A 15,617-nucleotide genomic window follows, 5' to 3' on the forward strand; every position below is an offset into this window, starting at 1 on the left:
TATCACGTGCCCATAGGACAATGTTGCCCCCCTTATCTGCCTGCTTCACTACTAGATTGTCATCTGATTTCAGTTTCTTAATCAGGAGATTATAACTTTGATTTTGTCGTGCAATAGCTTGGCTTTTCTTGTTGGTATTAGTATACAGTTTTTTAAGGTCCTCTACCATCAAATCCTGGTAAATATCCAGATTGTCATGGGCCGAAATAGGGTTGAAAGTGGACTTAGGCTTAAAAGGTGTACTTGCCATGTCTTTATCAGTGGTGGCATTAGTAGCAACAGGCAGTGTGCCTGAGTCCGCTGTGTATTGTTCAGTTTGTAATTCCCAGATCTCTTCAAAGGAGGGGGCGTCTTCAACTGTTAAAAGATTAGGGCTCAAAGGTATTTTCTCTGTGTCCTTATTGTTTTTAGGTCGAAGACGATGGAATTTAGTAAGTTTGAGTTTTCTCACAAACCTATATGCATCCATGCGTGTGCCAGCATTGTCGAAGGTTTGTGGTGGACAATAGGAAAGTCCTAAACCAAGAATTTTCGTTTCCTTAGGACTTAAGATTATATTGGTCAGGTTAATTATTGAGGGGCTCCCTGTTGATTGCCCCGTTTTTTGTTTTGTTCGACCATTTCCGTTGGTTTCTCTTTTTGGTTGTTCCACTTTTCTTTGTGGCGTTTGCGTCGCTCTGACCGTTTGCAGTTTGCACTTTTTCTGCTTGGGCAAAGTTCACCCTTGGCCTTAAAGTTTCGCGTCTGGCCTCGCACAGGCGGCTCAAGCTGATCGACGAGGCAGAGCTTGTATTTCCCTTTGTAGCGTTTGCACGACTATTACCTCCCAGCTGGCTCTTATTTTTTTCTTTCTCAAATCTTCGTGCGAAGGTGAATATGTGCCCATTTAAGTAGTCCAATCTGTCTCTTTCAAACTTAAACGCCTTGCGCTTTTTAATTATTTCCTCCTCCTTCTGGAGCCGAAATTCCATTTCCTCCCTCATCTTTTTCAAAATGGCCTCATCTTCCCCCAGTTTTTCCAATTCCGCTTCCACTGACTCAATTTCATTTTGGATTTTCATACGATCACTCTCAGCATATTTTATTAGGATCTTCATAAGTTTAGCTGAAGACTCTAAGTTAGTCACTGCCCATTCCTCGAGCATGCGGGGATCGGGAGTTTCGTAGCTGGGGGCCAGGGTAATTCGGAGGCCACGTGGTACGCGACCAACTTCCAAATACATTGACAGGGACTTATTCTCCCACCATTTGGAAGTCTCTTTTTTCATTAGCTTCTCCAATTTGCGATACAAATCGCGCGCCGTTGGATTAATAGCGCTAGCGGCATTTCCCACCGATGTTGATGCTGTTGCCCCCCCAGCCGGGGTGACAAACACAAGTTCGGCAGCCTGCTCCCTGCTTCTTAACACGGCGGCCGACATGGTGAATACGGCTTGTTAATGACAATCCTGATAACGAAACAAATTCAGTCAGATAGAGATATTCCCTGAGACTGAATGTGTGCACACTCCTCACTGCGTTTTCTTAAGCCACCATACCTTGACCCGGTTGTCGAAGTATCCCTGTAACGTTTAGACACTCGGCTCCTCCAGTCAGGGTTCGGTGTGTGCTTCTTACGCAGGGGCTTCTCGCGGCTTCCTCCACACCGGAGTACAGAATCCGGCTCCGGGTCACGAAGCCAATTACTTCCTGCCGCTTCTCGCCACTTGTAGAGGAGGGGCTTTACTCGTACCTTGGAAGCTGTTAGGTACACAATATTACGTTCGGTCCGAAGCAGCACAGCACAGCACAGCCCACGCCACGCCACACAGCTAAACGGAAATTTGAGTAAAGCCACAGACTCCGTGCTCTCGTTCTCAGTGCTTTTTATTCGTGATGAATAACAGCCCACCAGTCGCCATGACGCTTTTCACCTCAGCCGAGGCTTGATCACATGTCATGAAAAGAAGGAAGGAAGTAACCTAAATAGCATGGTTGATCACATGATCGGTAGTACATCCTGTTTAAATTAAAGGGGTATACATCAATTATAAATTTATATATATATATATATATATATATATATATATATTTTACCTACTGGCGGTCGCCAGTAGGTAGTTATAGTTAGGATTTTTTTCAATGCAAAATCTCAAAACTCTATTGTGAATAACTTTGGCGCCGGTTGATGAATCTGCCTGAAAATTTCCTCAAATTTGCCTCGCGAAGCTCCGGTCCTTCCTTGAAAGTTTGGGGGGGATTCGTCAAGCGGGGGCCGAGATAAAAGGGGGGTCCCAAAACGTGTTTTCCCCATGTTAATTTCCATAGGGCGGTCAAACTCACTTTTAGCCTGAACGGCTGAATGGATTTCCACCAAACTTGGCAAAATTGTAGGGACTGGTAGCCCGATGTGCCATTGCTATGTCTCAAGATATGTGCTCCAGGGGATTTTGAGTAATTTAGGTAAAAAAAATATATATATCTATTGGCGCTCCCCAGTACGCGCACCGGGGCGCGTACCGGCCGCGCCACGTGAGGTGCGCACGGAAAGCTGATTGGCTCTCGGGTGTCTGTAAACATTCGAAACAGTCCGGAGCGGCTGCCATCTTGTGTCTCGGTAAAATCGAGACACAAGAGGTGTCAAAAACAAAGGGGGAAATTACCCTAAGGGGGCAGAGTAGACCCCCCTGAGCCTCTAGGTTTGATGTGGGGGTCATAAAAGGGCTCCGCGGTGCAAACATTTTTTTTTTTTTTTTTGCCGGGGGAGCGCCCGGTACGCGCACCGGGTAGCATACCTGGGAGCGTACCATGGGGAAAAAGAATGACCGTTTTAAAAAAAAAGTAGCTGTTTTAAAAAAAAATATCTTTTTGTTGTTTTTTTTTTATATATATATATACACATACACATACATATATATAAATGCATCTGCATATATATGCATATATGTGTATATGTGTGCGTGTAGAGAGAGGTAGAGAGGTAGAGGTGTAGAGGTAGAGAGGTAGAGGTAGAGAGGTAGCGGTAGAGAATAGTAGAGAGAGTAGTAGAGAGAGGTAGAGTGGTAGAGAGTAGAGAGTGAGTAATAGAGAGTAGAGAGTGAGTAGTAGAGAGTAGTAGAGAGCAGTAGAGAGAGTAGCAGAGAGTGAGTAGTAGAGAGTAGTAGAGTGAATAGTAGAGTGAGTAGTAGAGAGTGGTAGAGAGTGAGTACTAGAGAGTGAGTAGTAGAGAGAATAGTAGAGAGTGAGTAGCAGAGTGAGTAGTAGAGACTAGTAGAGAGTGAGTAGTAGAGTGAGTAGTAGAGTGAGTAGTAGAGTGAGTAGTAGAGAGTGAGTAGTAGAGAGTAGTAGAGAGTAAGTAGTAGAGTAAGTAGTAGAGAGCAGTAGAGAGTGAGTAGTAGAGAGTAGTAAAGAGTGAGTAGTAGAGAGTGAGTAGTAGATAGTACTAGTGAGTAGTAGAGAGGGAGTAGTAGAGAGTGAGTTGTAGAGAGTAGTAGATAGGTAGTAGGGAGTGAGTAGTGGAGAGAGAGTAGTAGAGTAGTAGAGAATGAGTAGTAGATAGTGAGTATTTGAGAGTAGTGGAGTAGGAGCGAGTAAGTAGTAGAGAGTAGTGGAGAATATTCCAAAGTTTGGCACAGCACCACTTGCACAATGAGTCCAATCAAATCATATCACTTAGAGCAGGGGTCCCCAAACCGGTCCTGGAGGGCCGGATCCATGCCAGATTTTCAAAATTACTACATGTATCTCAATGGGGATATCCCAAAAATCTGGCATGGATCCGGCCCTCCAGGACCGGTTTGGAGACCCCTGACTTAGAGTCCTTATTGAAGCGCTGAATCTTGGTGTATATTCAAATGCTTTTATTTTCCTTAACTTTATGTACCACAGCCAGCCACAACGTTTCGTTCTGTACAACAGAACTTCTTCAGGGCGTTCTTATTTCCTTCAAGTTATGTCGGTATCCTGTTGTCATATAACTAGATATTTCTTCCAAATGTTAGACGAGACGTAAGTACATTCTTATTCAAAGTGACTAGGTATCAATTTTACCCACACAATTCGGGCAGACTTGAGTAATTTATAGCATCCTCAAAGTCAGTCTTTCAAAAATTCCAAAGTATAGGACATGATAATCCAAATGTTTCTCAAGAAAAGGCATTTTCAATCGTTCGGAATATCGGTGTTTGGGCAGATATGACCCGGGGACCCCCAGTATGCAAGGGGAATTAGTCCCCCCTCTGCAAATGCGCCAGTGGCCTGCATTGCAGAGAGGTATAAAAAGGGGCATAACCTCATTACACCTCTGTGCAATGCAGCCCCCTAGCGCATACTGGAGGTTCCAGGTGGGCTAGTTGGCCCCCAGGGACCCCTAGTATGCAAAGGGAATTAGTTCCCCCTCTTCAAACATGCACGGAGGCTGCTTTGCAGAGAGGTTTAAAAAATGGTGTGGCCTCATTACACCTCTCTGCAATGCAGCCCCCTGGCACATACTGGAGGCTCCTGGTGGGCTAGTTGGCCCCCAGGGACCCCCAGTATGCAAGGGGAATTAGTTCCCCCTCTGCAAACGCGGCGGGGCTGCGTGCCAGAGAGGTGTAACAAGGGGCATAGCCTCATTACACCTCTGCAATGCAGCCCCCTGGCACATACTGGAGGTTCCAGGTGGGCTAGTTGGCCCCCAGGGGCCCCCAGTATGCAAGGGGAATTAGTCCCCCCTCTTCAAACATGCACAGGGGCTGCGTTGCAGAGAGGTGTAAAAAGGGGCGTGGCTTCATTACACCTCTCTGCAATGCAGTCCCCTGGCGCATAGTGGAGATTCCTGGTGGGCTTTCAGGTCTTATATAGTTAGGAATTAGCATTAAAAAAACTTTGAAATTCACTGAAAAAAACATAGGTTTCAGGCCTTATATAGTTAGGAATTAGCATTTAAAAAACCTATGAAATTCACTGAAAAAACCATAGGTTTCACACCAGTTATATTTAGGAATTAGCATTTTAAAAACCTATTAAATTCACTGAAAAAACCATAGGTTTGACACCAGTTATAGTTAGCTGGAAATTTTACTGACATAAAACCATTGAAATTCCCACGTTATAGTTAGTTGGACTCACTATAACTTGCGCGCCTGCAATGCACTGCTGATGACGTCACATATTACATCACTCATGACATGGTCGGTGACATCACTCATGACATCACTGATGACACCATCCTTGTGACAGAGTGACAGACCTCCTTTCAGTGTAATGTAACCCTTGAAACACATATTCAAAAATAGAAACTAAAATTTTCAAAAAAATAGAGATACCCATACCAGTTACAACAACCAATTCAGTAATACCACCATCTATATACACATCCACTCATTCACCAACAGTTCTATATAGTCACTCATACATATATTCACTCATCATATGTAGTGAAACACCTATACATCCTGTTACACACCGACAGTCATCCAAAAGTTACTCACACACATAATCACACATGCAAATAAACTATTGAACATCCATTTATTTGCATATACAGCTATACACACACTACCACCTTACTTCTAAGGAAACTTACACATACTTACTCTCTTAAACAATCACTTATAGAAACACATACTTATTTAAACAGGAACTCTTACAATCACTCACTCTCACATATACTCACTTATATACATCAGTACTCACATATACTAGATTAAAACATATGTAGTTACTGATAAAGACACTAGTGAGACAGTCATTCACTCACTAACACACACATATACACACTCATCCACCCATACAGTCCTGCACATATGCTGTCTTCAAAACACATACAAACAGTGAGTCAGTCATTGATGCATCTATGTGCTAAGTAACACCCCCACCAAACCATACAGACACTCATACTGATACTAAAAAAAACATCTAATAACCCATATACACACACATGTAGCTACTCACCAACCCATGCAGCCACTTATACACAAAGTGAAACACTGATACAAACATTTAAATATTTAAACAATACTCGCTAATATATGTATTCACTAAGATACACTTAAAAAGCCAGTTAACCAATCAATTTTTTTTTAAAAACATCCATTAAGACACTTATTTAAACATTTATTCTTCCATCGACCTTTACATATATATATATATATAAAACATATTTATTTTTCAGAAAGACACACATTCACTGGATGGTGTCATCAGTGATGTCATGAGTGATGTCACTGACCATGTCATGAGTGATGTAATATGTGACGTCATCAGCAGTGCATTGCAGGCGCGCAAGTTATAGTGAGTCCAACTAACTATAACGTGGGAATTTCAATGGTTTTATGTCAGTAAAATTTCCTGCTAACTATAACTGGTGTCAAACCTATGTTTTTTTTCAGTGAATATATACATATACATATATATATATATATATATATATATATATATATATATATATATATATATATATATATATATATATATATATATTGTTTCTTTGTTTTCATATTTATCATAATTTATATATATTTCCATGTTTGGATTTTTACCTTGGAATATATGTTCTTGTTGTATTTTTAATAGTTTCTAAAAGAGTCTTTTGGCTTGAAATGGGGCGGTGTGTTGTGTTTTGCTTTGTGCAAGAAGATTCAGTGTGAAACATTCGTAAGCAGAGCTCTAGATAACGCGGTGAAAGAGCTTGTGCTGCTTGTTGTCTCGCACGGTATTGTTACTTCTTGCTCTTCTGCAAATAAATACTTTATTGAGCATTTACTTGGCTATATCGTCTTCCATCAAAGTGGTCCCTATCTTCGACTTTTGGCTCTTGTTAAATTATATGCTGACAACTACTTCGCCCAGTTTATCTAGGAGCTTCATGGGAAGAATTTGAATATTCCCATGGGTTTAGATTTTTGTGATGTTTACAGACTACCTACTCTGCCCAACTTTTGTCTGTGATTGCACAGTGCTGGATCCTTGCCCGCGCTGTGCAATCAGTGCAAACCGCATCTTGCACAGTGCAAGCGGTCGTTTTCTGACGCTTGAGTGGATTTGTACTTGAGCGGCAGCTTTCTCAACGCGGATTGGTAGTTTCTCATCGCGAGCGGTCGCGGGCATATGCAACCACACTGAATGAGAAACCTGACCTCCCCGCGTTAAAAATCTCGCCGGGAGGTTTATTTTCCACGCTCTCGATCGGCAACTTGATGCGGCTGATCGCGAACGAGGAAAATGCCTTGCCGGGGTGTTATTTTGCTCGCTCGCGGTCGCCAACTTGACGTTGAAGTCCGAGGGCAAGTAAAAAATGCCTGCTGCACGTTTTTGCACTGTGCTACTTGCAATTCGCGTAGCGCGTAGTTGCGCAAACTACGCGAGTTTAGCGTAGTCCTACGCCCAGGCCTAGAAACCACACTGTTGTTGTTTTTGGCAAAACAGGAAATCAAATCACAATGCTCATTTTTGCAGTTATTTCAAGTTACGTTTCCTGCTCCTTCGGTCAATCACAAAGCTCCACATTGCAAATAAACTACTTGGTTACCAGTCCATAATAATGTCAGATTTGCAATAATATGCAGATGCTCATACCGTATATAGTTGGTTCCCTGCTAAAAGTATTTTGGTGTCCATGAACTGCTTCTGTTTACAACAGAGTCATCCTTGGCAGTTTCCGTGTACCCTCAGTTTGTTTTGTGCATGGTTAGGGGTTTCTTGAGCTGGCTACATTATTTTATTTCTTGTATGCTTGAACCATAGATATATGCATTAATTAGTGCTTCATAGCCCAAGGCACAATGACAACAGATATATTCTCATCCAATAGAAATAATTTTTTCTCTCTTTTTCTTCCAAAGGGCATTGCATCATCTTTCACGATTAAAAGAATTGGTTGAGGAGTCTAACGTGAAGCAAGCTCAAGAATGTCTGAATCTAGAAGAAGAAAATTGAATTTATACCAAATCCACATATGCAGAAAGATATTTTCATTTTTGTGTGTATGTATTTTGATTCAATAAGGAATCTATTTTGTATTGACTCATTTTCATCAATTACTTTTGATGAGCTGTGCTGCTTGAATTGTGTAATTATTTAATTCTGAAAATATAATTGGGTCAAAATATAATATAATTTTAACCAAGTTTGACATAACGAAGGATTGATTGCATCTCGTGTTAAAATGATTAGGTATCGAGACTTCATACCATCAATCATGTCATTAGAATCCCACTCAGTGTCTGCCATCATTTGAGCACTGTATTTCCAACATGCCCTTTAGTATACCATTAGCTGTCGCCCTCGCCAAGCCACATCAGTAAACTTGGACCCGATAACATCCCTCTTCCCCCGGTCCTAGTTTGAAAATACGGACAAAGTTGTGATACTACACTTGAACACCAGTTTTATACGCCTATCACCCCTTTTCTGTGCAATATTTGGAAACATATTCGAATTCACTGTACACTTCATTCACACACACACACACACGCACATTACAAAGATCATGCCCTTGATATGTTTTACCATTTTTCATTTTGAATAGCTGAGTTACCTATTGTTTTCCTCAGACAGACTACTATGGTATCAAATCCAAATGTTTTGTTACAAATCCTTAGCAGTTAACATGTATCCAGCATGTTTGTGAAGTTGTAAATGCGTAATGTGTAATGCCTTAGCACCTTCCATTTGGCAAACCAACCTTCATATCTGAAACAATGCTCATTTGGGCCTGAAGAAGAAACTTGTGGGGTTCAATAGGTGATAGGTGCACAGGAGAGGCCCATCCATGGTATAGGTGCTACCAGGAGGAACTAGAAGTAAAGGTGGTGAGATGGCGGAAGAGGTGCAAGGAAGGGGATATGGAAAATTAAAGATGTGCAGTGAAGATGGGAGAGATACAGGTAAGAAGGAAAGTTAAAGAAAAAGGGAAGCAGCAAGAGGTGCATGACATGAAATTCACCAGCCGACATCCAGGAAAGTAATGCCATGAAATTAAAATATTTCTGCAAAACAGATTCAGGACCATCTTTTAGGAGATTTGAAAAAGCTTTTAAAATACAGGCAACAAAGCATTACTTATTAACAATACAGCCGCTATGGTGATTTAATTAACCACACCTGTAACAGGAAATGTTGTTGACCACTAGGAATATATTCACTTGTGAAGGTTTATATATTTCCAAGAATACAATCCTCCCTTTGTTGGAAAATGAATGCTGCTCTTTCGAAGACGTGCAGTACACAAATAATACCAGCAGGTGTCATTAGATGAAAGCTTTCAAATTACACCAGAGAGTATTTTAAAATTATTTCTCACATTTTCAGATTATTACATTTACTCTGGAGCAAGTTACCTGAATTCCAAAGCACACAGCTTCATATTCCATAAATGTCTTCCTCAACTCCCTCAGCACCTTACATCCACCATGATGCACAACGTACACCTGGCAACCTCCGATGTGTAGAACAGGTGCACAGTAGCCGTCATTTGAAATAAAAATTGGTATATTATGTACAAAAACGTTGCAAAGGGCTCCTTGTCTGGCCTTGATCCACTGCCAGTCTGCTTTCAGTGGTAGTAGTTTAGAGAATGGTATGCTGGAGCAGTCTGCTTTTCTGAACTCCCTTAACTTGACTATTTTGATTCGGTTCCTTTGAAACGGGGATGGCAGCCAGTTTACGGTGCTGGAGTCGAGCCACTGTTTCTTTGAAAGTGAAGACATGGCCCACACCCAAAGGTAGCTGAGCTAGCTTTGATTTTGTGGCTGTAGTACTGACTTTATCCAAAGCCGAACATAGACCTCCTAAATCTCGAAAGAAGCCTTCTTCTTTCTTTGCAACCACCCCACATCTTCTCCTATGCCAACATCGCTTTTGCTTTTTTTCAGCTCTCCACCTATCTTTGTTAAAAGCAACTTTGCTTTGAGTTCTGCCTACCCTGTGGGAGTGAAACTTCTAAGAACTTTGAGGTAGAAATTAAGGAGAGCTATTTTTGGTTAAAAAGTCTCCAGGAGCTGTTGCAGAGTGTAGATGATGGTGTGGTAATTTATTAAGAAGTTAGAACGTAAATGGGGGAAGAACTGCAGTTTAGAGGACAAAGATTTTTAAAAGGGCGTGAAAGGAATACTATGGTTCCATTTTAAGAGCTACAAACCTCCACTATGAGAAGCGTATTTTGCGCCCTGTTAACGATTCTAAAGATATTTTTTCGATTGTCAAGCGCCTCCTAACTCCAAAAGCCGGGTCTCAGTCCAAAATGGGACTGGTGTAAAGAATTTGCAGGTTTCTTTGCTGGTAAAGTCCATACCATTCAGGCTAATCTTGGGAGCAGTGGTAAGCAGGAGCTTGAGGTTGACTCTTCTGCTGTGGTGAATTTGGCTTTACTGCCTAAATTAGAGGCTTTTGGAGCCATCTCCCTGGAAGATTCTCTAGCCGCACTAAAATCATTAAAATCAGGCTCCCCTATCGATCCTTGCCTCCCCCTCCCCCCCCCCCCCGCTCCCCTCAGACTGCCAGCGATGGGAGCAGAGGTTATTGATCCAGGGGCCAATAGACAGTTTAATTTATCTTTAGCTTCAAACAAGGTGCCCAGTGATTGGAAACAGTCTGTGATTATCTTCTTGCATAAAAAACTGTCAGCAGATCCCTCTACATCGCCTTTGCTAAAATCCTAGAGAAGCAGGTGAACAAACAACTATTGAGTTTTGTTCAGTATAGTGGGCTCCTCCACCCGGCTCAGTCTGGTTTTAGGGCCCTACACAGTACCGAAACGGCACTGGCTAAGGTATCTGAAGCCATCAGTGGCACACTGAATAATGGGGGCAGGGCAGCACTGGTTTCACTGGATCTTTCGGCAGCATTCGACACCGTCTGCGGGAGATTCGGGTGGGCGGCTTAGCCTGGAATTGGTTTAAATCCTATCTGTAAGATAGAATCAAATCAATCAATAAGGGTATTTATAAAGCGCGCTACTCACCCGTGAGGGTCTCAAGGCGCTTAGGGACGGGGGAGGGGTGTGTGCAAATTTTGATCACTCCCTTCTCAGCCGCCCTTCAACATGTGTACACTGGTTCCCAGGGCTCTGTATTAAGCCCCTTGCTTTTTAATATTTATATGTCCCACGTAATTCAGATAGCAGACACATTCGGGGCCAGAGTCATCTTGTATGCAGGTGATACACAGCTGCTCTTTTCCTGGAATAAGGCAAGCGAAGCAGATTTCGTCCATGTGAAAACCTACCTCGGTGCAGTTTCCTACTTGTTAGCTAAGGCCCAATTGAAATGTAATGACGAAAATACTGCGATTCTTCTCTTTGGGAATTTTCCTCCGCAGTTCTGACTCTCATTTTGGCTAGACGACTCTCTCCCTCCGGCGCCTCAGGGTCGACCGGTAAAAAACGTAGGGATATGATTTGATGACAAGTTGTCCTTTGGGACTCAAATCAAAAGCCTGACTGGAACATGCTTTGGGATTCTGAAAGCTCTAAAGAAAATTCTGCAGTTGCTACCTGTGGATGTTAGGAAAACAGTCATCCAAGCCTTGGTTACGTCACATATTGACTATGGCAATGCATTATATGCCAGCTTGCCTGGCTAACTCCTCAACAAACTCCAGGTGAACCAGCATACCTCAGCCCGCTTGTTACTCAACCTCCCTAAGAGGGTTTGTGTCAAGCTGCATCTCCGGGATCTCCACCGATATCCTGTAAAAGAAAGAGTGAAGCTCAAGAACCTTGTGCTGGTACATTCCACCTTATACGGCAAAGAACCTTCCTATTTGAGATCTAGATTAAAGTTTTGCACTCTGTCTAGGAAACTGCGGTCCTCAAATAAGTTGCTGGTTTGTACACCCAGAATCCTCAGACAAAGAGCTGGTAGCTGGTGGCAGATCACTGACCCAGTTGGGTGCAGTGGCCTGGAATCAGCTCCCGATATCCGTAAGTGATCCGGGTCTATTTAGAAAGAAGCTGAAAACCTGGCTCTTTAAATAAACTGTGCCTTCTCCTGCCGAACCGTTCAGTAGGGGATGTGCAGAGACACTCCTTCCAGTAGCTTTGGCCACTATAAATGCTGTTAATAATAATAATAATAATTCTTTAACCTAATTACCACAGTCTATAAATAGGTTTGGTGATTGTTCCGCCCATTCTAACACCCCTGCATGTGTATTTGTACATTCCACAACATGTTGACAGTTCATAATGTCGTTTTCGATCTCACTGAGACCTTGGAGGTAGATGTGAATAAAGATTCTTCACTCCACAGTTGGCTTCGACTTGATTGTTTCACTATGCATATCATTGTTGAAATACGCTGAACGCTAATAAATGTCTTCTGTTGATTATGTTTTCCTCTAAAATATAAATACATCAATTACCAAGGTGTGGGCATCATCATTTTGATACACACACCACACACACTTTTTTTAGACCTGGAATATCTCTGATCTATAAAATAGTCTTCCTGCCATTTTGGAGGTTATCAAGACCTAGATAGACGGGCCACATGAGTTGTGGTTTTCTGTTAGACAGACGTGAGAGTTTGAGCTTGAGAGAGCTGAGGAAACACTGAGCACTTGACCACTTGCCCATGCTTCATGACTGAAGATTGTTCAAGACATTAACATTGAGTTTGACACAGCATATGCAAATGGGTTTAGAAAATACATATTTTCCTTTACAGTTTACTGATCTCTTAACTAATACCCAATTGCCTACGTTCAACTGTTGCCTCTTTACTCTGACTTTTGTCATATCTCATTCTGCAGTCTTTTTGGTGAGCCAAGACTTTTGATCATCTTAGCTCTATTAAACTATAATGGGTCGGCATCATTTCACCAACAAGGTAATAACCTGGTACTTGGGAGCCTTTAGACGCAGATCCGGAGCTGCTTCTTCATCAAATTTTACAAGTATGTAGGAGAATAGCCCACCTTGCCCCCCAATGTATAGGGTTTAATCTGTGTATAGGGGCTGTCCCAAACAGATGTCTGTAATGGACCCTCACGAAATCTGTCTTTTGTGTCTGGGGTCAGAGCAGAGCTCCAGGTCCTGTGATTACTTGCCCAGATGCATCTAAAGGGCATAAAAGACCGCAACGCCATTGTTAGACCTGGTATCATTGTTGTGAGTCTCCCTTCAATTTTTTACTGATTACCTCCTCTTGTTTTTGATATGCTTTGCTGGTTTAGATGCTTTGGCTACTGTGCCACTGCTATTCAGTGCCACAGTGCAAGTGCTCCCTATGTTAAATTGATGTATTGATTAGTGACTCCATTATTGGGTTATTTGGTTTACTTGTCAGACCCTAGTACAGTGCACCATGTGTGCCCGGGGCTTGTAAATCAAATGCTGCTGGGCTTGCAGCACTGGCTGCGCCACCCACAAAAACAGCTTGTAAAGTGTGTCTCAGGCCTGCCATTGCAGAGCCTGTGTGCAGTCTCGTACTGTCATGTCAACTTGATAAGTGCACCCGCATGCCAGTCCCTAAACCTTCCCTTTTCTTCATATCAGACACCCCTAAGGTAGGCCCAAGTGCAGGGTGCTTTAGCAGGGATTCCATTCTCCTATAGAACTGTGCATAGAGATTTGGAACCTCAGTGAATTAGGATGGCCCAAAACACCATAACAAACTCCCAAACAGTGGCCGAGACGCCCGCATGCGCAGACGCCACACCTTCATGTGCCGCTGTAATCAAGGTATTCCTGCGGTCCGAGTTAGGAATCAACCGATCCCCGACTCCAGGAAGTTTCACATAAGGAACCTTATCGGGACTTAAGTGGTATGTGTACTTCGAAGGGAAACCCGTAGGGATTTTACCTCCCTTCTCAGTGGCAGCTACCGCCGCCAAGATATCATCATCTATCTTACTTTTGGACCGTGTAACTGCTGCAACTAAATATGTAGATACCGCTGATTTCGCCGCTTCATCAGCAAGCGAGTTACCCACAGCGTGAACCCCAACACGCTGGTGGTTAAGAGTATGAATTACAAACACAAGTGGCAACCGCTCTTTAAGCTCAGCTACTCGGACCCAGATCATTTTATGTTTTATTGTGCTACCCTTGGAATCGCGAAAGTCATTTTGAATCCAAAAGAACAAGTTCTCATTGTAAGACTGGACACAGTAATTGGAATCACTCACAATCAGAGTCACACTAGGATCCGCGTACTCTAATGCAAGCAAAAGAGCCCGAAGTTCTGCCAATTGTGCAGTGCAGTCCCCTAGAGTCTGCGTATGCACGACTCTGGACTTGAACTCATCGTTCACCATGGCACCGACCACAGTGGCACATGCGGAAACCTAGGCATGTTTAGAGCCATGCGCAACCTGCGCCGAACCATCAGTGTAAATGATGCAATGGAAATCCTCCAAAGGCCGCATAGCTAATGGAGCCGGATGAACGAATTCATACTGTAAATACTCCTGCGACCGTAATGAGGCGTCAAAAATAAATGTGACATCCGAGGACGTCAAGGAAGCAGCCCATTGAATCCACAGAGGGTGCAAACCTTTCGAATTTGGTACACTGACTTTCGTAACTGCCTCCAAGGCAGGACACGGGGTAACAACCAACATGCGCTTTCCCTGTGACAGAGCACGTTCCTTGAGAATCTCCATCTGTACAGCCGTCAAAACTTTCTCCACAGTGGAAAATCGCATTTCAGCCAAAGTGTATAAGTGTGACTTGTAAGCAATAGGTACTGTGTCTCCTTTGTTAAAAGTAAGGTACGTGAAACCCACCATCCCAGGGATGATTCTTATCACCAGGTTGGTGTGGTTGTCACGAGTCTGTAAGAATTTAGAAGCGAGCAGATCAGCCTGCAAAGATTGCAGAATAGCTGAGTGCTCAGGCAGCCAGCATGATTTGGAAAAAGTTGGTTGTATCATAGCATACAAAGGTTTGATACGCTGGGCATATTCCGGAATGTATGTTCTCCCGAAATTGAGAAAACCCAGTAAAGACTGTAATTTTTTCAGAGTTGATGGAGCACGCAGCTGTGCGCATTTCTCCAGAAAGTGAGGAGCCAAACCTCTACCTTCATCATTGAGCTCGTAGCCCAAGAACAACACTGTATATTCTGCAATGTGCGATTTTGCAAAATTAAGCGATCAACGCAACACAGATGCTCCCAAAGTTCGTCGTCTGTGAGATAAATGTCATCCACATACGAGCATGCATCCGGGTCCACTCTCTAAAAGAGAGACAATGCAGGCAGTGAAAATCCCAGGACTATTCTTATAGCCCATAGGCAAACGTCGAAACTGTTTTTTGACACCGCCGCTAGTAAAGGAGGTCCACTGGGAACTTAGACCATCCAATCGATGAGCATAAAAACCGTTGGAAATGTCAAGCGTGGTCTTAAAATGCTTACTCACAAGACTATCCACTAAAGCAGAGCTGTGAGTATTCTGTACTGCCGGTAATCCAATACCGAACGATATGAAACGTCTGGCTTGGTTACAGTAAAAAGAGGGTTATTCATAGGTGACACACATGTTTAAATTACACCTTGATATTCCAATTGTTCAAGGATTGCCGCGACGGAAGCCTTTGCTTCACGTCGAATGGGATATTGTGGTTGAGGCTGTGGCTGAGACCGTAAAGGAATCTCGTGGTTTGGGGAAAATTTATCCCAACCACAATGTGTACGGTACAGAGCCGGCGCCAG

At 42.9% G+C, this 15,617-nt stretch overlaps 1 protein-coding gene across 3 annotated transcripts in view; it reads left to right on the top strand.

The window, feature by feature from the left end:
* C3_1H18orf54 (chromosome 3_1 C18orf54 homolog) overlaps positions 1 to 12,317 on the top strand; it is a 144,559-nt gene extending 132,242 nt beyond the window's left edge. The window contains exon 8 of one of the 3 annotated variants that reach the window (XM_086960403.1): positions 7,803 to 12,317. In XM_086960403.1, coding sequence (XP_086816529.1) covers positions 7,803 to 7,896 — 94 coding nt within the window. In that variant the 3' untranslated portion in view covers positions 7,897 to 12,317. The remainder of the gene's footprint in view (positions 1 to 7,802) is intronic. The other 2 variants (XM_086960404.1, XM_086960405.1) reach the window with 2 other exon arrangements.
* The last annotated feature ends 3,300 nt before the right edge of the window (positions 12,318 to 15,617 follow it).

This window comes from Lissotriton vulgaris, chromosome 3_1 (assembly GCF_964263255.1).
Source record: "Lissotriton vulgaris chromosome 3_1, aLisVul1.2, whole genome shotgun sequence".
Lineage (NCBI taxonomy): Eukaryota > Metazoa > Chordata > Amphibia > Caudata > Salamandridae > Lissotriton > Lissotriton vulgaris.